Source organism: Drosophila rhopaloa, unplaced genomic scaffold (genome assembly GCF_018152115.1).
Source record: "Drosophila rhopaloa isolate 14029-0021.01 unplaced genomic scaffold, ASM1815211v1 contig_155, whole genome shotgun sequence".
Taxonomy (NCBI): domain Eukaryota; kingdom Metazoa; phylum Arthropoda; class Insecta; order Diptera; family Drosophilidae; genus Drosophila; species Drosophila rhopaloa.
This window is the reverse complement of record NW_025335034.1, coordinates 5,590,628-5,616,203: the sequence shown is the minus strand read 5'-3', so window position 1 is coordinate 5,616,203 and position 25,576 is coordinate 5,590,628. Positions and strand designations below refer to the sequence as shown.

General features: G+C 37.9%; 1 protein-coding gene across 16 annotated transcripts in view; it reads right to left on the bottom strand.

Annotated features, from left to right (window-relative positions):
• LOC108045988 (dystrophin) overlaps positions 1-25,576 on the bottom strand; it is a 153,623-nt gene that overhangs the window by 83,150 nt on the left and 44,897 nt on the right. For 10 of the 16 annotated variants that reach the window (XM_044457247.1, XM_044457256.1, XM_044457248.1 and 7 more), the window contains 6 exons: positions 19,585-19,653; positions 19,189-19,279; positions 18,998-19,118; positions 18,802-18,935; positions 17,667-17,760; positions 17,528-17,608 (listed from right to left, as the gene is read on the bottom strand). In XM_044457247.1, the coding sequence (XP_044313182.1) occupies positions 17,528-17,608; positions 17,667-17,760; positions 18,802-18,935; positions 18,998-19,118; positions 19,189-19,279; positions 19,585-19,653 (590 nt within the window). Of the gene's footprint in view, positions 1-17,527; positions 17,609-17,666; positions 17,761-18,801; positions 18,936-18,997; positions 19,119-19,188; positions 19,280-19,584; positions 19,654-20,369; positions 22,152-25,576 lie in introns of all 16 variants that reach the window. The other 6 variants (XM_044457249.1, XM_044457253.1, XM_044457254.1 and 3 more) reach the window with 2 other exon arrangements.

Genomic DNA, 25,576 nt, shown 5'->3' with positions numbered 1-25,576 from the left:
AAAAGCAAATAACGCGACGCATTGCACGCAGAGCTCAAGAAAAGATTACAGCAACTCCACCTACCGCCCCCTCACTTCACGCCCCGTTTTCAATCCGCCCAACAAAGGGGCGTGGCAGAAGCGGTGGTCGATGTGTGTTAAGTGGCATGCCCCAAAGGCGTCAAGAGGCACGCAGGATAAATAACAAAACGACACTGATAGAAGGCAGAAGGGAATCCCAGCTAGAAATGGAGAAAAGGGGGCAGGCGGGGTGGGGCAAAGGGGCTGGAGTCTAAAGCTCGGTGGGCGTGGGCCCTTACGGGGCAACTGGCTTGTTTGGTTAAGCCTTCCAGTAGGTGTTAGCGCGTTCGAAATGCCAACGATTTGCCATTTGCATAGTCTGGAATACACTAAACTTGCTGGGTTGTCAAGGTTTTCGATAACATACAATAAACAAAGAGTTTAAATTAAATGATTGGGAGAATTAATTAATTCATTTTAAAACTATTCATATGGAAAACAATAGCTTAAATTCGTGTAAAAAAAGGAATCAACAAATAATTATTAATTCACATATCGCAAAAGATTTAACAAATTTCTTGTTTTAGGGCTATCCAAAAGTTATATTGTTATCCTAAAAATCGTTTAATTACAATTTTAGAAACTAAGATTGCGTATATGAGGGTTTTGAAAATTCGACTTATGTTAAAACTATCCGATTTCGAAAATTATTATTATTTATTATTAATTTTTTTGACTAAGAATATAGTTTATTGATTACTCAGTTAATAAAAGCAATAATCAATGACTAAAAATAACCAGTTTTCAAAAACCCACTTAAAGCGTTCGGAAAAAGGAATATTTAAATCCCTTATATATATAAATATAACTTAAAATAATAGCATGATTTTTTCCAGCTCGTACAAACTACCTGCCAACCCTGTTTGCTTGGCAATTTATCAACAGGACACCTTCTGGCCAATAGACATTGCCAACATGGCTAATACTAACAAACCCATGGACAGCCCCGACATCCATAGACATATACAACCATGCAAACACCTAGCAAATACGCAACCAAGTGAGAAATGAAGACGAGTTAGTTAAGATGGAGCGGGGAGAAAGGGGAAAGCTGGGGAAAGAGTGGAGGGATAGCGAGAGATAAGCCCGCTGCAGTCACCTCAAGCCATCTGGCGAGCCTCGGATGTGGGAGGAATCCTGCAGGACGACAGCATAAATCAGGATATATACATATAGACGGGGAGAGAGGGGGACACGGGTAGCGGAAAGCGATAAAAGACAAAACGGGCCAAGGAAACCGCTCCAAAGGCAAACGGCAACACTAATTGAAAAGCAAGGTAGAATTAATGGCTAGGGAAATGTAAGCGCTCCATAAACTTTTTCCCTGCAAAAAGGGAAAACTCAGGGCAAACACCAAAAGAAAAAGAAAATGCCGAACTAGAACGAAACGGTACTTAAGTTAGCCAATTTGGAGACCACGCAGTCACCGCATTTCCCCTCTTCCAAGGTCCCTAATTTTCTATTTCTTTCTGGTCGTCCCCTCTCTGTTTTTCCACAGCAGTAAGCACTGAAATTAGTTTTTTCGGTTAGACAATTTTATTAACATTTAATTGAAATAACCAAACAAGCAACAAATGAGCTGCCACAGGCCATATTCGTTGATACAGTATGTGTCGAAACTATAAAGACATCTTAAACCAACTTTTTCAAAGGAAAAGAAGAAAATGTTCTGAAATTAATTATCTGATTTATTCTTAACCATTTATTAATATCTTTAATATGCTATGAATTCTTCTATCTGAGGTACCTAAAAGTAATTAGTTTTAAATTTTATTTACCTTTTAGCCCATTTTAGCTATAGTCTTAGTAGGACTTTTTTTAAAATGGAACAAAAATATAATATTTTGTTTTATAAATCATAATTAAATTTGTATTATCTGATTAGCGCACTGCTACCCAATTGACAGCTTAATCTAATCAGTGTTCAATATATTAGGTTTCATTGGGTCTTCAGTGTTACAAACCGATATAATGATAATATATATAATTGCCTATTTTTGGTCTTAACTTGGAATTTTTGTGTTTCTAATAAAACTTAAATAAAATAATTAATGCCTTTAAAAACAAAAGGCTCTACTGTTTCATATTTTTGAAAACCTATTCGACTATGATAAAATTTTGTTACGCACTGTATTCTGTCTAGAAATTAACACCCATTTAAGCTAGTTAATAACACAATCAAGATTCTTGTGCCAAGAAGGGGCCAATCGGAGCGGTGGTCTTGATTCGGTTCCAGACACTCAACTGAAAAGTTTTAATCCGCTAAAAGCCAGCCGAAGTAGGATTACGGGCTTTTGGCATGCCATTGATAGGCTTGTTTCACTGTGGCATGTCTTTGTGTGCCTGGGACCGCGTGCGTATGCGTTTTATGATGATGAAGGTGTGAAAATGGAAAAAGGTGTGTGTGGGCTATAAAATAAACTCTTAACGGAAGTTATAAATAAGAAATAAAGCAGCCGAAAAGCCTAAAAACAAACTTTAAGCCCAAAAACAAACTTTAAACTTAAAACTCTACTTTAAGCGGGGGATCAAACAAAAAATGCAAACACCCATTTGGAAAAGTCCTTAAAAAACCAGTATTATCATTGCTACATAAATCCAATTACGTGCATAATTCTTTAGTGACCCTTGGCTAGATAATTCAAAGTCCTTCCCCGAGGGCAGACGCAATAAAATTTATTATGTATGGGCTCTGAACGCCATAAGTTATGACATTTTGGTTTGAGTGTTTTAAGGCCGCCGACACAATTCTTAAAGTAATAATCATCTAGATAATGGCTGAAGTTCAAAAGAACCATAACCAAATTTAAATGCCATTTGAAGCCTTTTTCTTTTTAAAAAGTCAAACGCATTTAATTATTTATTACGCGACCGTTTCATGGGGATTCTAGCAGGGCATTAGAACTCGATTATTTCGATAATAAAAGTTCAGGGACGAACGTGCACCGAAAGTAAATAGAGAAATTCCAAACTTTAGAAAAAAAGGTAGAAAGACGTGAAATAAAGAGTCATTAAAAGAGGCATAATCGAAACATGAACTATTTATAAGGGGGCAAACACATAATTGAAAGGAGTGGATGAAGACGATTCCATTTATTTCGGACGAATGGAAATGCCCGAAAAACTTTCTTCTTTTCCATTTTCTTCTTTTTCTTAGCATTTTTACGCTGCTATTCCTGGCTGCGAAAAACTTTTTTGCTGGCGCAAATAAAATCACAATAAACTAATTGAATTGAGCAAATCGTTTTCCTTTGGTGTGGCAGGAATGTGAAGTGAATGAAAGCTGTGCGCGAAATTAATTCAATTGGCTAACAATAATAATTTGCACAATAAAAACGGCAACAATTGAATGAAGCAGAGGCGAAACTTTGCCAGAGATTTAATCACACAATGAAAGTTCCACACTCCCTTTTGCTTTGGCCAGCTGTTACGTGATTTCCTCGAAGGTCCTGTTTCCTTTTCTGTGCCTGCCACTGATGACCAACGGAAAAGTTTCCTTCACTTGTTGTCGTAAAATTAATGAAATTGTTATGCAAAATCGCAAACTACTGGGAAAGGAAAATAGCAACAGTAACTAAGTGGAAAGTCCAATAACAAACTGTTTCGAACAAATAAAAGCAAAATGATTCGGCGGGCAAAACGGTTGTGATGACTAAATGAAATGAAAGTGACTAAAAAATTTTCGATAATTGCTTTTTAATAGTTCCCAATGCTAATAGTTTGTCCAGTGTGGCGTATGCTCAATATCACATATAGTCCCAGCGTATTAGCATTATAAATACTTGACTATAAAGTAGCCATTCTCTCTATATACAAATACATTTTGTCAAACCCAAAATTATTCGCTTCATCTTGCAAATAAAATTATTATTTGTAGCTGTATATGGAAAATTCCTTTAGATACTTCAAGCTTTTTCCTGTAGTTGCAACTGGAATCGGAGTGTTCAATGTGGCGTATACGCAATATCAAGTTAAAACCACTTGAACAAGCACATAACGACAAGTTTCCTTTTTCTGGCTTTCCCTTTTTTTGGGTTTGGTTTCGGTTCTCTTTGCAAATAACCTCGGGCACGTTTCTCGGCTAACTGCTTACAAGTCCGGTTCGGTATTCCCTTCACTCCCCACCAGTATATCTCCCATGTACATTTCATTTTTATACGGCAACAATGCCGGCTCCTTTTTCCTTGTACAACACTTAAATCCCAATTCGTTTCGGGTGCAGGAATCACAGCTCAGATATCGAAAGCAAGGATGCGAGGGGAGCACTTACTTAACATGCATGTATGGATATTTTATTGATACGCAACTGTGAGTGCCGCTGGGCGATTGGACACAAGCAGCAAGGAGAAATGGCAAAGTGTGGGAAATAAAAACGAAAATGTGTTGCGAGGCCTTTAATGCGTTTCGCAAGCATTTCGGGTTCTTGCCTCAAGGAGTCTTACGCACACAAAAGTGGAATGGCCCAATAAATGGCCATTGGCCAGGGAGCAAAAAGAGGGATCACACTCGCCTCTCCAGTTTCTGCTGCAGTCAACTGGGGGCTACTGCTGGCAAGTCACATGGAAAACTCTTTGAGTTTCCACTGCCATCCTAAGCCTTTAACATCTCGCTTTACATCTGTGCAATGTTTCAAAGATGCTAAGATTAACCCGACTCAAAAAACTTGGAATGGATATTAATCTTTATGCATGCCTAAAATTTTTGTTAATTTTCCTGACAAAAATAAGGCTGAATTGTGTACTTGATCGCTATCCTCAAGATTTTACATGGAAACACTTGACACTATCAACCGTCAAAATTGACATTTAAATATCCTTTTCTGCATCAATATTATATTTCTTAAGTTTTTATTAAAACTGAGGGTAAAATATAAAGTTTCAGACGCAGACATAATTTTTATTTATTTTTGTGGGGAAAATTTTTTTATATTTGAAGTGTATCTAAATTTCAACGAGGTGTGGTCAAAAATATTTTTACCACTTTTTCCAGTCTCATGCGTCAAGAGTGTTCATTCATCTTCCTTCGCCTGGATTTCGGTACCGAATCGGGTACAACAATCAATAAAATTGAAGATTTGCCTTTTTCGCTCAGCCACACAAAAGTCATGCCAGCTGCTGCCCGGATTCATCCTCCCTTATATATACGATATATATTGGTATATATGAGAAGAGAGTGAGGGGGACTGAGTGTCAGGGAATTTGCAAATGCCGACTGATTAATGACGCAATAATTGTTGGCACACGCAGGCTGAGCGATGGATGGCCGAAATGTATTTAAGTTTCTGTTTTGTTTTCGGCCAAAGGCAAACAAAGTGTTAAAAAATTGACTTTGGCCCGACCAACGGACCAAGGGATCAATGGCTGGTCGTTGTTCGGGCCATTTGATAGGATTATTATCGTGTTCTTAGCCTTTTTGGCATTTGATTTTGCGGAAAGCTTTGGTCGGCTCCCTAAAGTTCCATTTCGTTACGTTCAATTTACCAAATTGCTTGAGTGGTGAATGGAAATTTCAACTATTTTCCCCATTGGTTTTTCTATTAGCGGGTCGAACTCTCTGGGGTTTGAATTTGTGCTTGAGCTGGGGCCCTTAATGATGATTTATATTTGCTTTGAGCTTTGAATTGGTTGGTTAATTATGCCATTTAAGTGGCTCGGGTTTTTGGGGTTTCAAATGAATTTCAATTTCCTCAATGATAACTGGCACTTTAAATGGTTTTCTGATTGAAAGTCATTGAAAGGCGTCCTAGATAATAATCACTAAGTAATTGAACTTATATTTATTTTGGGGGAGGCACTTTCAACATTGTTTCATTGAATCAAAGACGAACGTAAATTGATTGGTTTGAGCAATGGATTTGTAGTTAATAACTGAAAGTCTGATTTCGGGTTAAATGTTCTTTACAAACATCATTTAAACTAATTAAGTCTCTATGCCAAAGGTTATCCTATTAATCTTTTATCCTAAATTAATTTTTGTTAAGTTTAACGACTTTTGGTGGTGCTACATATATTTTGGATGAGTGGAAAATGTTTTTAATTACTGTACAATGTTTTTTTTTTTTGGTTTTTAGGGTTAGGCGATCGTAATAATAATTACGATTTATTTACTGTGCAAAAAATGTTTTATTTTCCCATTTTTTCTTCACAACAGAGCAGTAGTGCAAATCCCTTTAGGACATCATATCCCCTAGCATATTTATATATATAATCCCGCGCAGCGTAAACAAAGCATAATTAGCAAAAGAAACAGCCAAAAGAGATAAAGGGAGTGGGCTCTCCGAAGGTGTTGAAAATAATGCATAAGAGAGAAAACGGAAATGAAGTACAAATTTCCTAGCCTCTGCGATTTATGTTGGCCAGAGATCCCAAAGGATATTTTCCGGGGATGAGATGTTGCAGGTGAAGTCGGTTTCCAGGTGCGCTAATTTGCTAAGCTGGCTTACACATTGGAACTGGGTAAAAACGCCACCCAACCATTTCCCCGAGGGAGATCCTGGCAAAGGCTTTTGCGGTATTATCATTAGAATTTAAATTGCCTTTCGCCGCTGATGCCGCTGGAGTTGTTGCTGTTGTGTTCTGGCGACGTTAAGGTAAGGCAAATAACTTGTGGCGCCAGCGCTGGCATATTTTTTATGAGCTTATTTACCCTTCTGGTGGGTCTCTAATTTAAGCGCCTTTTCCTTAAGCCCTTTTATCTAACTGAATGTTTAATTAACCGCACATCGCGAGTCGCCAGTGAAAAAGTGAAAACTGTGGAAAAGTTTAGGGAGTGACAGAAAGGAATTGGGTTAAGCCAACTACAACTAAAAACAAGAAAGGAAAGCTAACTTCGGGCGGAGCCGAAGTTTAAATACCCTTGCAGAATATTCTGCAAATTATATTCTCCAAAATTATTCATATGATGCATTCTTAATACTCATAAAAAATCCCACTTTTCTAACTTTACAAAAACCAAAGTTATGGCATTTCCGATCAATCAGTTATATGGCAGCTATAGGATATAGTCGGCCGATCCTTATGAAATTTGGTACGTCGGATTGATTGGCCAAATATAAAACCCATAGAAAGTCCCAACTTCCTAACTTAACAAACAGCAGAGTTATGGCATTTCCGATCAATCAGTTATATGGCAGCTATAGGATATAGTCGGCCGATCCTTATGAAATTTGGTACGTCGGATTGATGGGCCAAATATAAAACCCATAGAAAGTCCCAACTTCCTAACTTAACAAACAGCAGAGTTATGGCATTTCCGATCAATCAGTTATATGGCAGCTATAGGATATAGTCGGCCGATCCTTATGAAATTTGGTACGTCGGATTGATTGGCCAAATATAAAACCCATAGAAAGTCCCAACTTCCTAACTTAACAAACAGCAGAGTTATGGCATTTCCGATCAATCAGTTATATGGCAGCTATAGGATATAGTCGGCCGATCCTTATGAAATTTGGTACGTCGTATTGATTGGCCAAATATAAAACCCATAGAAAGTCCCAACTTCCTAACTTAACAAACAGCAGAGTTATGGCATTTCCGATCAATCAGTTATATGGCAGCTATAGGATATAGTCGGCCGATCCCGGCCGTTCCGACTTATATACTGCGTGCAAAGGAAAGAAGGGTGTGTGCAAAGTTTGAATTCCATATCTTTAAAACTGAGAGACTAGTTCGCGTAGAAACAGACAGACGGACAGACAGACGGACAGACGGACAGACGGACAGACGGACAGACGGACAGACGGACAGACGGACAGACGGACAGACGGACAGACGGACAGACGGACATGGCTATATCAACTCAGGAGGTGATCCTGATCAAGAATATATATACTTTATAGGGTCGGAGATGTCTCCTTCACTGCGTTGCACACTTTTGACCAAAATTATAATACCCTCTGCAAGGGTATAATAATATCCAAAGGAAAGGAAAACTTTCGGATAAAAAACTTTCGGTTTGGATTTCTTTCTCTATCTGATGGTTTTCATAAAATTTTAATCTTATTTAACTTTTATTATCTTGGTGCGTGATAAGCCTTATCTGGCATGTGTTTTGTATGGTTAGTTCGGCCTTTGTTGATGTTGCTGCTGCTGGCATTTTCAAATAGTTGTGAACTTTGTCAAAACAACGAGCCACAATGCCCCAGCATGAGCATCAGAATCAGCACCACCCCCTGCCCCACCAGCCACCCACATTTTGTGGTTGGAGGGGCACATCATATAGCCCCACCGCCCCCTCGACCACATGTCGCTTATAATCTGCTGTAACTTTCTGACCCACTCTTAACTGACATTTTTTGGCTTTTGCGGTTTTTTTCTGTGCTTCTTCTACGCTAATTTGGCCAGCTAAAATACGTCAAAAAAACTGGAAATGTACATAGAGATTTAATATTATTTTAAGATTTATTTATGTCGCAGCAAGGGAGATGACACTGAAATTTTAATGTGGATTTATTATCTTCTATGTGGTCTCGTTTGTTCTTTTTTTAGAGCAGTCTGGAACATGTTTTTCTGTTTACATTTTTCATTTCCGTTTTTCTTTTTTGGTATTTTTGATTGACAATCGCATATTTGCAAAAATATTTGGGGGTTCGGCCCTCTGCTGAAACATTTATTCAACGAATATTGGTTCTCTGCACTTGTCCATAAGTAATTATATAATATTAAAACAAAAAATGTGGACTTAAAAGATCAACATTATATTTAAAAGTCTAAAAGTTATATTTTCGACTAACAGCATTAAAATAATATTCTTGAAGTTTCTATACTAAAAAGTGTATTCTGAGCTGCGATAAGTTTTTATTCGGAATACCCACTTTCTTGTTTTATTGCAGCTCCACATATGCTGTCATGACATTTGCCAATTGTGAGTGAATTGTGTCGAACATTTTTCGATCTGGCCTCTGAAAAAGAATTTGGATTTTCTTTTCCCTTTTTGTGTTTTCGATGCAACTGTCGGAAGATTGTGTTGATTTATTTGATGAAATGTTTTTCTTGGTGGAGCGTCCAAGCAAAATATTGATGGGAATGCAAATTCTCGGACTGATGGCAGAGGACATAAACAAATGTGCAGAGGTGCTAAATTTGTATGAAGACATTTTGGTACAAACAGGAATTTCCATTTCTTTAGTGAAGAAAATTAAGTTTTTTTCTCGATGAATAAAAACGAATTTCCCTTGTTAATAACAAACAAACTAATAAATAAGAATTGATTTTATTTAAACGAAAAGTTAAGCCATAAACGTTTGACGAATAAATTTTGTTAAAAAGGAAGCTTAATTGTTGGATTCAAGATAATATTTAACACTCTAAAAGTAATTTTAAGCTCGAATTTTCTCATGTTAACCATGTTTAATCCATATCAAAACTGCCCTTCAAAAAATACGAACGTTTAGTAAAGGACCATACTCAAACCATTGAGAAACCTCTTTTAATTCCTCCCACTCTGAATCTGCTCACAAAATGATAATGCATTTTTAATATGCACATAATTCTCTTATATATTTTTGTAAAAGGACAAAGATATGAAAAACCGGGCGAGAAAAATTACAATAAAAACTACAGAATGTAAAGGGTGCGGAAAAGCGGTGGGAAATGCGGTGGAAAAGCAGAATAAATAACATTTAGTGTGAACGCTGCGAACATGCGAAAATGTAGTTAACATTGCAAAACAGTAACGAATGAAGTGGAAATGGAATTGAAAGCCCAAACACACACACACAGACTCGAAAAAGGAAGAAGGACTTCAGCACAAAAGTATGCAAGTGCTAGACAAAATGTCTGTGTGTGAGAGAGATGGGGAGCGAAAATAGAAAGAGCCAGGAGATCTTTTGTGTTGTTTTATGTCTGCCTCGGTTTCTGCATTTCCAGCTGCATAAAGTTCGCATTTAATTTCGTTGGCAACACTTTTTTTCGAAGGCTCTCTAGGTTTTTCCTCTTTTTTCTAGTTTTCCTTTTTTTCCTCGTTTCTCACAAACATCTCCTTGGTGTTGTTGTTTTTATCGCATGTTTGGCCGCGAGTTATCATTTCTAGAGACACCCACACACATAGAGCGTTGTAAACATGTCACAGTGTCTGTGCGGCGTCTGCAGTTCTCCCCTTTTCCCAGCCCCATTTTCCACCCACTCTCATTTTTTTTTGCACAGCAAACAGGAAGCAGTCAGCCCAACACTGGCACAAATTAAATGCAATAACATGAGAACAAAAACAAAAAAAAAATACAGGAAAAACGCAAAAATAAAAGGGAGCCTTGTTTGAACCTCGAGCTGCCGCAACGGAAATACTGTGCAGGATAAAGAGGAGTCGAGTCCTGCGGATAGAGATGGAACTAGTGCCACGTTCAAGCAATTATAGTCAAAGTGAAGTTGTAATCTTTGGTGGGTCCCTTGCAGATGGCAATGACAAATAACTTTATCTAGCCTGCAAGAGGGATGGGCGGGGGATAAAACGCTATATATATGCTTGCAGCACTTGCACACGGAATTGGAAACCTGATTCTGTGATACGCAAAATGGAATTAGATGCCAAGTCGAGACATAAAGCATATACTTCTCATTTAAAACCTGAGGGTTTTTAACAAAGTTGAAAAATTGTTTAATATAAACTTGAATTGACTTTTTTTGATTAAGAGTTGAAAGCCCTGACCGTACACAAGAAAGCCAGTTTATATCTATACTTATTTTTGAGTGATTGAAATGAATCTAACCTACCTATATATAAAGTTTTTATAAACAGTTGTAGCTACAAATGTTAATGCAATAATACCAAACAATTTAATTTAAACAAAATGGATAAATATTTCCTTTATACCTTTAATGCTAAGCACAAGCTCTTTATGTCCCTCTTCAATTAATAATGCAATACACAGCTCAACATGCAGCTTATCAATCACAAGTCAACCGTGAATTTGTACCCTACAAAGTGTCCCTCACTTCCACGATTCGCTAATCCTGGCGAGGCTCAAAAGTATGCAACACAGCATTTTATTCGCATCTCGCTCACAACCACTGACTGACAAGAGCCTCTAGAAAATAGCTACAGTGCACTGCAGTGGTTCACAGTGCTCATCAGGAACTAACCATCGCACACACATCCGCATCTGTGGTCACTCCTGTCCAAATGGGGATGGCGAAAAAAAGGAAAACTGCAAACAAACAGGAGCAGTAGAGCCTGGTCAATCGTCGGCGTTCAACGTCCAAGTCAAGGACCATTGCCTTGCCCTCAAGTGGAACTTCGCCCTTTTATTTTTGTTTCTATGTTAACTTTTTTCTCCGCCATTCGCTTTGGTTTGCATTTGTTTTGTTTTTTCCCTCACCGCCTCTTCACGTTTTTTTCCGTTTTTCGGCCACGCTTTGCGCGGAAATGTAAATTAATTGGTCTAACAAAGTGCACTTCAATTGTGCTGCGGGCATGTGTTGTTATAGTTGTTAGTTTGCGTGTTCTTGTTGGTTTCGTTTTTCGGGGAGTTTTTCATTTCTGGCCGGGCGATCATTAAAGTTTCGAGTGTTCCATAATGCAGCCAGCATAACATTTTTAGCGGATGACTCTTTTGACTTCTCCACAATAATTTTAAGTGGTAATGCGTTTTTTATAAAATGAAAATTCCGAGTTTTTTGTTAAATGTCTATTTGTCAATTGGGTGTTTATTTTTTTAAGTTTTTAGAAGTTTAAACTTTTAAACATCAACACATCCAAAAATATTTTAGTAAAAACAATAACAAAAACTCAAAACTTTTTATAGAAACTTTACGTTGTAATCGAATAATAAAAATTAATTTTTATGTTTGCTTTTGGAAAAAATTATGTCTACTTCGTTTGAGCACATACTTAACACCCACAACTATTTATTGAAATAAAATTAAATGAACCATAACAAAGTTGTTTTTAATGCAGCATAAAAATACTCCAAATATTTTGATTACAACCTACAGAAACCAACAAAATCGGATTCAGTGATTATACATTTTAACTAAACAATTAATGCTTAAAAGAGCTGCTGGCCAAAATCTCGAGTTGCGCCACTAATCAAACTACTTTTCGAGGAACCCACGCAACATCAACATCAACAACAGCATCAGACAATCGGTCAGACAATTTCAAGTGCTTCTAACAAACAAACTTCAAAGCCTACGCATTCTGCTGTTATTTGTTGTGAACTTGTTTTTGTATCTTTTTTTTTTTTTGGTTACTTGTTGCTCAGCCGCGGTTGCTTTTGTTTCTGTTTCAGTTTCTGGGCTTCAACAGGTAAAATCTCATGCCCCACACGGACAAAAAACTTGACAAGCATTCGGCGGGTTGACATTTGTTGTTTTGCTTGAGTTGTGTTGACCAATGTCGTCTCCCACACCCAGAGTCTAGTTTTCCTGGGTCTGCACCTCGAAAGTGTGGAAATCGCGTCATGAATGAGCATTTTCCCAACTCGAGGCACTCTTGTGTGTGTTGGCATTTGATAAATAATAGGCTTTCGCCCTTTCCTCCAACCTATAATCTTGTCTTTTCTATGCTAAATCGTGTTAACACGTCTTAGATCTTATGTGATTCCCCATAGAGAATCGAAAGTTTTTCAAGACTTCCTCGTATTTCAGCTTCTGTGTAAGACTCAAAATCACTGAGAGGCTGTTTTTTGAAGAGTATTTAAAAGACTTGAGACTTTAAGTAGATAATTATCTGGGTTAAGGTTGAGTTGCAGCACAAAAAATAAGAATGACACCTGAAGACTTCGTTGAGATGATAATAAACTACGACAATTTACTTATCTTTAGTAGTATTGCTTAAGTTTTTGTACTTTGGAGCACGTGGTAATTATATGAGGTAATTTACATGGTTAGCATGTTACGTAAAAGGCAGTGGACTACAAATATCAAAAAAATTCTTTGAGAAATAAGAAACTTTTTCCAACACTACTTTTAGCTAATAAAATTATTTGTTCAAAATTAATGAAAGCTTCAATAAATTGCTAATAACATTTCACTGTTACTTATCAATATTGAAAATGCAATTTTTGCGTTCACTAAAAACATTAATTAGTTTTGGTTTCCCATAAATGAATATATGTTTATTTTTTTTCAATTAGACATTTAAAAATCCGAGACTTCCTATTTTTAATTCAATGTACAAATTATTTGTCAAAGGCTATTTAGAAAATCTTAAAACAAAAATCAGACCATCAATGAAATTTGTCACACTTTCCAATACTTTTAATAAACACACACTTTTCAGCATTTAAGACGTTTATGCGTTTTTCGAGTTAAGCTCTTTTCACTTTCATATTAATATTCCATTTGTCTATGGCATGGATGTTTTCGGTAGATTTAATTGGCACTATAACAATTCTAAAGGCGATTACAATGGCCAGCGAGTAGAATTTTCATAAATTCTACATAAAATTTCAATTTCACTTTGCGCAAAGCGCACACAAGCACAGGGTCATTGTATGTGTGGTTGAGTGAAATATGTGTGCATAATTAATGCACATTTCACTTTAAAATGCAGAGGCACACACACATGCACACGAGCAATGCACATGCACACGCACACTAACACACAAACACTCGCATACAAAATGGCGACGGCTGTGACGCCTTTTCCGCCATTTGCTTTGAGCCGAGATTTGTGTTTAATTGTTGCGTGGCGAATTCAATTTGCATGTTGTTGTGAGTGTGTGTGTGAGCAATTGTTTGTTTGTGTTGGTTAGAGTGCAATGCACGCCTCAAAGTAGACAACGTATGTTTTGCTCTTTTAAGTTTGATTTCTTCGGGTTTTAAGAAAATCTTTTGTAAATTTGAATTTTTGATTGCATATTTTCCTATATTTTAATTACTTTTTTTTTATGTTTTTTCGTAGCGAACTTTTTGGTAATGTTCACCAAAACCGAAACCGGTTAAAAAGAGTTCTGCCGCTTGGCGCTTTCCGTTAAACACGCGCGACCGGGCGCATCTCAAAACACGAACTGAAATCCGAAACTGAAAACTCGACGCCAGCATCCACAATGGACGCCGGCAGCGACGTCGGCAGAGGCAGAGAGTTACCCGGAATGGAATCCGAAATAGCCAAAGTTCGTTCGTCTATCGGCATCGACAGCGAACTTCGTGGGCCGACGATTTTCCACATGTGGGAGTCGGCCATTTTCCGAGATAATAACAACAACAGAGAGCGAAAACGACAACAGAGCGCCCCCGAAAAAATTGGAGACCCGGAGAGGGGCTTCAGAGAGCCTATTTGCCACCTGGGAGAGCGGCGAACAGCCGGTTGGTACCGTTATTACCTACCGGCAAAATAAACAAAAACAACCAGCAATTAAACACATATTCGACTTGCGCAAGCCCTCACTTTGGAGTTTATACATAAACTATTATCAAATTGGTCTATCTAGGACTTCTCATATCTTTAAGAATCATTTATTTAATTTGGGCGCACATATTGAAGTATAATTAGTTTTAAAACGAACCTCGTCGATTGGCCGAAGTAGGTTCCAACTGTATACAATTATTAATATAATTTAGTAATACATGCCTTATCTAATTATTTATAAACAACATTTAACTTTTTGACACATTTATAATTTAATTCATATAAAAGTTTTTAAGTTGAATAGTGTTATAATATCGCTTAAAAATAAGAGTTGTATGTTTCCAAATTTATATGCAAACATTATAGAAGCGTTTTAGACCATTTTTGAAAACGGTTTTAAGGCGCCAAAAGAAAATAAAATGTGGAGACTTTCTCTTCCCAATATTACGCACATTAATAGGGGTACCCACATTGAGCTTTTAAACATAAAGGAGTCTGCGCAATGACAACTTCTTTGAAGAACTGAATAATAATGGGAACATTCTAAGCTTAGGTTTGCTATCCTATTTTTTAACCAATAGTAAAAATTCTTAAAAGCTTTTTAAAGGAAAACTATCTTTCAAATCATATTAAAGAAATTTAAATATAATTTAAAAATTGTAAATTTAAAGTATAATACTATTAAGAGAAAACGAATTTAATATACGAACACCAATAAAAATTACAGACTAATTTGGTTTGCAGAGATTTGGGTGGATTATTGAGTGCTAACATTAAAACAATCAACAAATTTAACTTTAATACTAATTCCCCCACAAATTGAATATTCTAAAAAATTACTATGTAGCGATTTGTATGCGTCTACGCTTAAAAACAATAAATTGTGACACATTTTCAATACATTATTTGATTAGTCTTATAGCAGCTACATATATTTTTGAAATCATAAAGGCTTATGAGTATAAGTTCAAAACAAACGAATTCATATAGATTTTCCTTATATTTTCCTTTCATATGATACATTCGTCCGATTTATTATAATCTTGCAGAGGGTATTATAATTTCAGTCAAAAGTTTGCAACGTAGTGTAGGAGACATTTCCGACCGTATAAAGTATATATATTCTTGATCAGCATCACCAGGAGAGTCGATCTAGCTATGTCCGTCTGTCCGTCCGTCTGTCCGCCCGTCTGTCTGTCTGTCCGTGCGTTTCTACGCAAACTAGTCCCTCATTTTGTAAGCTATCTGCTTGAAACTTTCCCAAAAGTTGTCTTTTTATTGCAGGTAGTTTATAAGTCGGAACGATCCGGATCGGGCGACTATATCATATAGCTGCCATATAACTGAACGATCAGAAATGCCATGACTTGGCGTTTTTAAAGTTAGGAAGTTGGGATTTTCTATAGGTTTTACTTTTGGCCAATCAATCCGACCTACCAAATTTCATAAGGATCGGCCGACTATATCCTTATATAACTGATTGATCGGAAATGCCATAACTTTAGTGTTTGTAAAGTTAGGAAGTCGGGATTTTCTGTGGGTTTTATTTTTGGCCAACCTATCCGATTTTGGAGAATATAATTTACAGAATATTCTGCAAGGGTATATCAACTTCGGCGCCGCCCGAAGTTAGCTTTCCTTTCTTGTTTAAAATAAAAATCGAATTTCTTGAAAATGTATATTTTTTATATGTTAAATTTTATATCTGAGAGTAAGAAAACAATTGTGAATGAACATATTATAATTTACTATATCTCGGCATTCCGTTCCGTAGTATTTAACTACTTGCAATAATTTTGGGAAGGTTTTATCAAGATAGCTTCAAAACTTACAGACTACTTTGCGGCCAATCAAATCATCTAGTTATACTGATCACTGCGTTGAAATATTTTTGAGATTGAAACTATAATAGTATAAAAAGGGAGGGCAGCAAAGAAAATGCTAAAACCACAAAAAGAACATTAATCGATTGCTTTCTTAAATGTCTTAATTTCGAAGCGTGGAAAATTTGCATTTGAACCCCCAACAATTGAAGCAATAAAATAATTATAATTTAATTGAAATAGGACGGAAAGAAAACCAAAAAGCTCAATGCTGCAGACAAAAGAAAAGCGAAAAGCATCTTAAAATAATTATCTTAAATAGGAGAATGTAATTACAACAAAGAGGCAGACACAGAACAATGAAAATGGGGCTGATGACGATTCCACGCCCCACCCACTGGTTAAACCACCCCCTTATCCACAAGCATTTCAAATAAACAAACAAACAGACGCCACAACATCACTTGAGAAACGCGCGCCACACTGAACTCACGAGAATATTGTAAGTGGTGGAGAGGGTAGTCGGAAAATAGGGAAATCGCTAGACAAAAGGGGGAGGGAACCGCCCCCCAGATGGGTGTCACTGATAAGTGCATCCAGCAAGTGGGCAGAACTCATTTGTGGCCACAATGCCAATTTTGATTGCAACTGCAATCGAGACATTGAGTGCTCCGAATGGAAGGCTTCCGCTTTGGTTTCGGATTTGTATACGGATTGGGATTATTATAGGCAAGTTCAAGTGGATCGAACTCAGCCCTTGATCGGCTACAATAAATTTAACCACTTAATTGCTTCCGCTTATCAAGAAGATAGGAAGAATTAAGAAAATTAAAAATAAAACTCTTTCATAAAGACCATGGGTTTGAAAGCGAATCTTTGAAAAAAGTTCAATAATGCTTTTGAATTACATAAAAATAGCCTAGGTCAATTATAATTGTACTTGAGATGCATATAATCTTATATCACATAAAATATATTTCCAACCAAAAAGTTGTTTACCCTTAAACGGTTAAGAAATAAGAAAGCTTAATAGTGAATTAAACTTATTAAGAACTTATTGAATATATAATGTTCCCGATAAATTTATTGTAATCCCATCACTAATGGCTTATATTAGCCCGACTGTATCCCATGACTGGTCATCATCTTTCGCAGTTTATTCTCAGATGGCCAGCCAACAAAAGCGAAAGTCAACGAACTTCCATGAGAAACAACATTTTTTCTATACACTGCATAAATCTGTCAAGTGTCGTTAAATTGTTACAGAATGGATATATATCATTATGTCAGCAGCGGGGAGTAATTTAAAATTTTCGAAAGAAGAAGTCGGACAAAAGACAAAAATGCTCGCTTACCTTAAACATTAATGGATTGCGTTCAATGTCAGCCTCGGCGTTTTCACAAAGTGTTTCCGTTTCCGAGAGAAAAGCTAGGAACTGTCAAGGGAAAAGTTAGCATCAGAATAAGATCAAACTGATTTTTATCCAATCATACCTGATCCATGGCTCGATCAAACGATTGAAGACTATGCACAGCCGCATGCAATTGTTTGCCACGATTTATGACTCCATTGTTTAAATTAGCATAGCTGGAAAATAAGTAAAACAAACGATTAGGCTCGGTATTACAAATATTATCTATGAACTAAAATAAAATAAAAAAGTAATACAATTAAATATTAAAACAAGATAGAACGCTATAGTCGGGTGCCCCGACTATCAGATACCCGTTACTCAGGTAAAGGGAGTGCGAGGGAGATGGCGATAGAAACTTTGATCACGCATAACTTTTTAACGAATGGTCCGATTTGAAAAATTTCTTCTACATTTCGATAGGTATTGATAAACACAATAAAACTGCATTTTTACTTTTTCGAAATATTTAAATTTTTAAAATCCTATATAAGCGATTGTGGGCGTTAAAGGGGGCGTGGCACCATTTTGAAACAAACTTGCGCTGCGTAGGAACTTCTAAAATCTACATGCAAAATGCCAATCTAGCTTTTATAGTTTCCGAGACCTCAGCGTTCATACGGACACACAGACAGACAGACAGACGGACAGACAGACGGACAGACGGACATGGCTATATCAACTCAGGAGGTGATCCTGATCAAGAATATATATACTTTATAGGGTCGGAAACGCTTCCTTGTAGCTGTTACATACTTTTGCACGAATACAATATACCCTTTTACTCTACGAGTAACGGGTATAAAAATTGTAATTATATTTTAAATATTTTCTTTTAGTAAAAGCAAAACATAACTATACTGTCTTAGTTATGTTTTGCTTTTATACTGTCTTAGTTATGTTTTGCTTTTATACTGTCTTAGTTATGTTTTGCTTTTACTAAAAAAAAATATTTTAAATAAAATAAAATTTTTTTTACTTACTTAGACGGTTAAAATTTTTGTGAAGCATTTGTAAAAACCATATTTTAATCTCCCATTTTGAATAACAAATAATAACTTCTGGAAATTACTACCAAATTATTTTTGTTAAGGCTTAAAATAATATTCTTGCATAAGATTATCCTACTTCTTGCTTAGTTTAGCCCAGAACAATTTTTCAAAAAACCAATAGTGTAAACAGTTCTTTTAGTTTCCACAATATTCCATTTAACTCACCGTTGATTAATGACCTCCGTCATTTTCTTGATCCTGGTGGTATCATCATTGGGATAGACGGCAATCAGTTTCTGGGTCAGCTCGTTGAAGATATCAAAGTGCTGCTTATTCTGGTGCAATTCCGCATGGAAGGTCTGAAAAAGGAATCGGGCATAATCAGAGTTGATGCAAGAAATCCCAGATGGTACACTCATACCTTCTGCTCCTTTTGCTGGGCCTCCAGGATGTCGGCTGTGGTGGCAATGGTGCCCATTCGCTCGGCTCTCTGCTCCATGCGGGCCAGCCATTTCTCGAGCTCCAAGCGCTTGGCCTCGAACCTGCGGTTAATTTAAGATGGTGACAAGGGGGTTAAGTGGTGGTCGAGTGTTAAATGGGGGTGCCACCTACCGCTGTGAGTCGCTCAGCATGTTTTTAAGTTGGGCAGCTCGCTGCAGGACACATTGCGACGTCTCATCCCAGTGCTCACGCAAACGGGTCACTGTTGAGCAATTAAACGAATTACTGATTTATTCACTTAAAATTTGGTTAGTTAACGGTAAATAAAACCATATTAAATATCAATAAGTAAACAAAGATTAGCCAGAGTTTTATCGCCTTTCTCTTTGGTTTATTGCCCAACCATGCAATTTAGTATGAATAACAACTTTCGTTAGCGATTTGCTTTGTCAGCTCGGCTTCGGGTTCGTGTGTGTGCTGTTATGGGTTAAGCTTGAGCCCTGTGCGGGAGGCAGGTTGGGGTTAAGTTACAACACAAACACACTATCTATCCTTCGGTGTGGTTACCTTTCAGACAGCAACGCATATAATCTAAGTCCGCTGAACAGTGCGGTGCTAGGGAAAACTGTTTTAGCTCTACAAGTCGAAAACCAAGAAGAAACAGATAAGTTAAATCAAAATATATAGATTTAATAGGATCTAAAAGATTTAAAACTTTTTATTTTAAAACAACAGAAGAATTTATAAGTATAATAAGAGACTTATAAGTACTAGAAGTCCCTTACACTTTTATTATTTATTCATTATTCGTCAAAATTAACTATTAATTTTTAATTTTTTATTTTTCATATTTAAGAAAGTTGTCGTTTTTCCTTTTTATTTTTTTTTAATATTTGTACATTGTAATTGTCAAACCTCAATCAATATCCAAAAATTTCAATATTCTTAGTTCTAAGAATAACAACACTTGCAGAAAATCTGAAATCTAAGCTATGAAAGAGATGGCAAAATAATATAATTTAACACAACATAAACATACATAATAATAAGAATATTTATATACCTTTAAACAAAACAAAAGAAAATAAAAACGTAATATAAAGTAAGATAGGTACATTTTTGTCAGTATTCTACCCAAAGTCTCAACTGATTTTCGCAATGTAAGCTTAAAAAACTTAATACTTTAAGAAATTTTATTTGTCTTTATCTCAAATTATATATAAGGTGGGTTTTCAAAACATTTTCACAAAGTTCAAGCTGTTTCTGCGCTACCGAAGTTTATCTTTCGGTAAAAGTTTGGTTGGAAGTCATGTGTGGGATAAAATTCTTTGATCCCACTTTTGAAGCCTTACCCTGAATGCCACCTGCCGAATTCTGGGTAAGCTGGGTCTCGTCGTGCGACGACCGCCTGCGCATGCGCAGCTCCTCCCGCGACAATGCCCCGCTGCCGGCGGCCACTTGAGCGGCAGCAGCTGCAGCGGCCGCAGCAGCAGCAGCAGCGGCTGCGGCGGCCCTCGACTGCGCCTGATGCTGCAACAAAGCGGCGGCGGCTGCCGAGCCTGGCGACTGGCCCATATTGTGGACCACCTGTGGCGGTATGTTGCCCAACAACTGCTGGCGTATCTGCTCGCGGAATTCGCTGCTCAGCGGCATTGGCGGCTGCTGCGAACCGGAAGTTCCAGAATTTGCTACCACATTTCCTGTGGCTGCGTTTCCAACACCAACACCAACACCACCACCAGCAGCAGCGGCAGCGGCTACGGCATTTAAATTATTCTGAAAACGATGGCGACTATACTGCAGCTCCAGTGGTAAATTCCGATCCAGGGAGCGCATATGGTGCTCGATGGTGGAACGCATGGATTGCTCCACCTGGGAATTCGAGCCCGAAGTCGACGCGGAATTATTGTGCAGGGATTGCTGCTGGGCCTGGGCCCTCAATTGTTTCAGTTCCTCCAGCGATTGTCGCGAGTCACCAGCCCTGCCCTCATCTAGGGATAGGTTTCTTTCGTAGTTGGCAGTTCGTAGATTCACAGAGCCACCGCCCAAATGTCGAGTACCCGCCGCTAGACTGGCCTTAAAACTCAAATCGAAATTGTTTTGCACCGCGGCCTCCATGTTCCTTAGGTTCATTTGCTCCTGCATGGCCCGTTCCATGTTGCGCAAGCCACTCTCAATCCCTCGCAGTGCATCCTCTGATCCAAACTCCTCTGTGGGCGATGAAATGGATCTCTGATTGATTTTCTTCGCCTCACTGGCTCTTGTGGGCGCCGGCGAGGGCACCGGATTAAGGCCGTTCTTGGAGCTCTGTTCGCTGAGGGCCGCCACGGCGGATTGGAGGACCAGTGGCGGCGGTGGTGGTGGCATTTCAAAGGGGTTCGAACACCGCCGGGCGGCCATTCCTTCGGCGGAAAGCGTTGAATGCTTTTCGGGTGGCGGCGGAGGTTTATCCTTGAACTTCATGCCCGCTAGAGGGGAATTTTGTGCTGAATTTTGAGCAGAGTTTTGTGTTGATGCGGGTTTCCTGGGCAAGGGCGGCGGTTGCCTCATGGGTGGCGGCAATCCTGGCACCACCATCGCCTGTCCATCGGGCATACTCTTTAGACTATGTCGTTTGGGTGGTATTTCCGGTGGGGCCGCTCGATCGCTGGCGCCCCTGGCGGGAATCGCCGGAACCGGGCGACTCTGGGTGGGCGGCAAAGGTGGCGGGGCACCGGTTTTGTGGGCCGGCAAAGTATTGACAGTATGCTGGTCCTGCGATCCCTGTTTCCTCAGCAATTGCTGACCTCTGAGTGCCGCCTGAGCCGCCAATTCCGAATTAATGCGAGGTATCTCAGGTGCGAGTTTTGGTCCAGATGAGCCCGAATCATCGCCACCCATAGTGGGCGGTATTGGAGGGGGTGGTTTGGCAGCCATCTCGATTTTCCACTCCTCTCTGCTGCCTTGTGCGTTTTACAGGAATTTTCCGGGATTTTTATGTTGAAATTTCTGTTTGTTTCGGGGATTTTAACACTTCACTTGATTTGCATTATCACGCGCCGCATTATGTGCGTTTGATATGTTCGATTAACCAGCGGCTCTTCACTCAATTTGAGCCGAAATATATGTATAAAAGAGTGTATAAAAAAGCGGCACTGTTGACATTGGAAAAAACTTGATTGTTAATGGTAAACATAAGCTCCACCTTTCTCTCTTTCTCTCATTCTCTCTATTTTGGATTTGGGTTTGTTTATAAAACGTGCCGGAAACTTAACACTACCACCGACCACAAGCAAATACTCCAAAGAGCAAAACAAACAGAAGAGAGTGCGAAAAATTCTCTTAAATTCTCCCTTTCTCTCTCTCTCTCTCCAAACTTTCTTTCTCATTTCTTTCTTTCATTTTCACCACACTTTGCGCCTTCAACTGCGCCGGCTGTTTTTCGTTGCATACTTTTTGGCGCTGTCTGCTTTACAGGCTTATTCGCTCAGTACGGTAGATACCAACTAGAGGGGAAAGAAGCGTTTTTTTTCCAGTGGAAATACGTAAGTCTCGTGGCAAATATATGGCTTTATTAAAATGTATTTTAATAAACATTTTAACATTCCTACCATAATTAACTATTTACACAGTCTGATGTCTTAATTGATATTTTGACCTTTTTTAATTGAAAGGTTTGCGATAAAAGGGAAATAGTGACTTATTTTTAAAAAAAAATGCAAAAATTAAATGTCAGATCATATGATTTATCAGACTGTGTAAACAGGCCTTATGTTTTTTAAGTCCGTTTTTTGCTTTTGGTTTTTAGTTTGAAAAAGGGAATAAATCTGCCTTATATTTAATAGGTAAGGTGGGAACTTATATATAAAATTTACATTTAATCGAAACAAAATAACAAACAAAATTTTTTACCTTTATGTGGTGTTTAATCTATGTAAATACTAATTAGATAGAAAAAGCCCACTCGACTTATTAATTTCTCAAAAAATAAAAAATATAAAGGCGATTGATATTTTTATAATTCCCATTATTGAGTGCATAGCTAGTATCTACTGTTATGTTCTTGGCTTGATGTTTTGCATACAAAATCGGTGGGCAACTGGCAATGTTTTCACGCACTACGAAGTCGTTCCTGCTGCTGCATTTAACTTTTGGCACCTGCAACAACGAAAGCCCAGACATGTAGTGCGCTTTATTGTGACCCCGGCTCCTCCTTTGGAGAACCCCATCCAGGCACTTCCTTGGTGGCAGGTGCATTTAACTTCTGCCACAGACACAAACACAGACGCTGGCACACCAGCAAACAAGTGCAGACAACAATGTCGGGACGATGGCCATTTGGCTTACAGCGCATTTCAGTTTCCACTTGTGATTCTTTTGTTGCCCGTGTGCCACTGTTGCATACTCCCAGCTCAACTGCCAGTCTTTGCAGCAGAAGCAGCAAAAGCAGCAGCAGGTCTAAAAACTATTATCCTGACGACCCCTCCTGGCAACTGAGGATCCTGAGTCCTTCCTTCCTTCCGCCACCGACTCACAGTTAATAGCTTTCTCGCTGTAATTTTTACGGCCGCGCCTGCCGGCTTCTTGATTATACAGCCGTCGCCAGATCTATTTAATTTATGACAAAAGTTGATTATTTAAAACTTCACTTGCAGCTGGAGAAAGTTTCTTTGCTCCATTTTTCGACTGCCTCACAATTGCACTCAATTAGCTGAAGGCTTTGCAGAAAGTTATGCAAAGCGGATTAGCGGGCAGTGAAATGACAACTAATGGAGGAGGATTGTCAAAAGTTCTTGCAGATATGTCCAGAAAGTTAATAAAATGTTTCAATTATAAAACATTAAACACTTACTGGGTTTTATCCCTAATTTTTTAGTTTTTGAACGGTTTAACATTTTCACCGTTTGGAACTCTTCTCAATATATGTAAAACAGCTCTTAAAAACACTGAATAGGACTAATAACTTTAAAACAAAACTTGAATAGAGAATATAATGCAGACTTAATAAATAAGGTCTTTATAATTTCATTTATATGGTATAGAAATGTAGTAAAACTATCAAATATATAAATAAACTTTACCAGTCAGAAGTTTTCTAATGCTTATTTAATATGCCTATGTCACCAACCTGACATACATCAATTGCAAACAAAATTGATGAATTAAGTACGCATTATTCGTCAAATCTACGGCACTTATCGACAATATGCTCCACCTTCGACCGACAACCAACTTGATTACCCCAATAACAAATACGTTTGGCCGGCCTTTCACAAATAAGCTTCAATAAATTCAGTACCCAATGCTTCACTTCTCCTTCCATTTTCGTTGGCTTTTCTATTTCCTCGCTATCCCTAATAACACAATAATGGCCTCGATAATGAGAGCAATTTTTCCACGACACTCGATTGACACATCCATTGTTCTAGGCTGTGCCAATCATTAATCATATTTCCCCCTCAGCAAGTGGCTTATTGTCTAAGAGAGTTCCGACAATTTCTCATTTTAAGTTTTCAGCTGGGACTAGGTTTTCTTAGTCCTTTATAAATAGCCAGAAAGCATGCTATACGCTAAAACTTCCATGTTTTCGGTGGAGAGGTGTGGCAAGAAATTGGGGAGGGGGATTGGTCGAGGTAGATAGATAAACTATTTTTATACAAGACACGTTTTCTGCGATGAGATGCGGGCGATATACAGACGAATGAAATGTTTTGCTGCTCCGCCTAAAAGTATGCAATCAAGTCAAATAACTTGAGTTGTGGGTTCCGACCAAACTGTTGTTGGTGAATGTGTTATTACTGAGGTTGTTGTTTTAGTTTCTGTGGTTAAATTTTTAGCTGTTGCTGGCTTAGTTTTCCGGGTACACAAAAAAAGGGCCAAGTTTGGGTTTATTTTTCTTCATTTCTCATGACGAAAGAGTACTATTTTTGTTTTTAAAACAATGAAATCATTGTACATTCAATCGAAAAGTTTTTTAATAGGTTTTATTGAGATTAAAAGGGATCCAATCTATCATAATCTCAGACCATTTTTTCTTTCTGTATAGTTGTTGCTCTGGTTGTGGTAGTGGTTTGTTTTTTTTTTCGTTGAAGTTGTTGTTGATTTTTTGCCATTTCAGTGAGCGCCAAGCTTCCTTGTTTTATTTTTTCTATGCTTTCCATTCGTTTCTTTTCGCAAGCGTTGCTGTTTTTGTGCTTCGCATGGAGTGGACTCCAATGAATTCCTAGACGCATACACGTACTCTCAAGCACACTCACACACACACATACACACTCGCACGCCTTAAGTTATGCTTCACATTTTTTTTCCCAGCTCTTCAGCTTCGTTCCGTGTAATTTATTGAAACACATTCATTTCTCGCTATGATGTGAGCAACAACAACAACCACAGCCATTGAAAACACGCCCACTTTATTTAGCCAGTTGCTGTTGTTGTACGTCTGCCTTTTGTTTCGCATGAAGTTGGTTTATTGAAAATTTATATGCAAATTGAGCACGATTTTCGTAAATGTACTTTTTTTTGGTCTGCCCTGTTTGATTATTCATTTGTAATGGCATTTTATCTTTTTCTATAATTAATA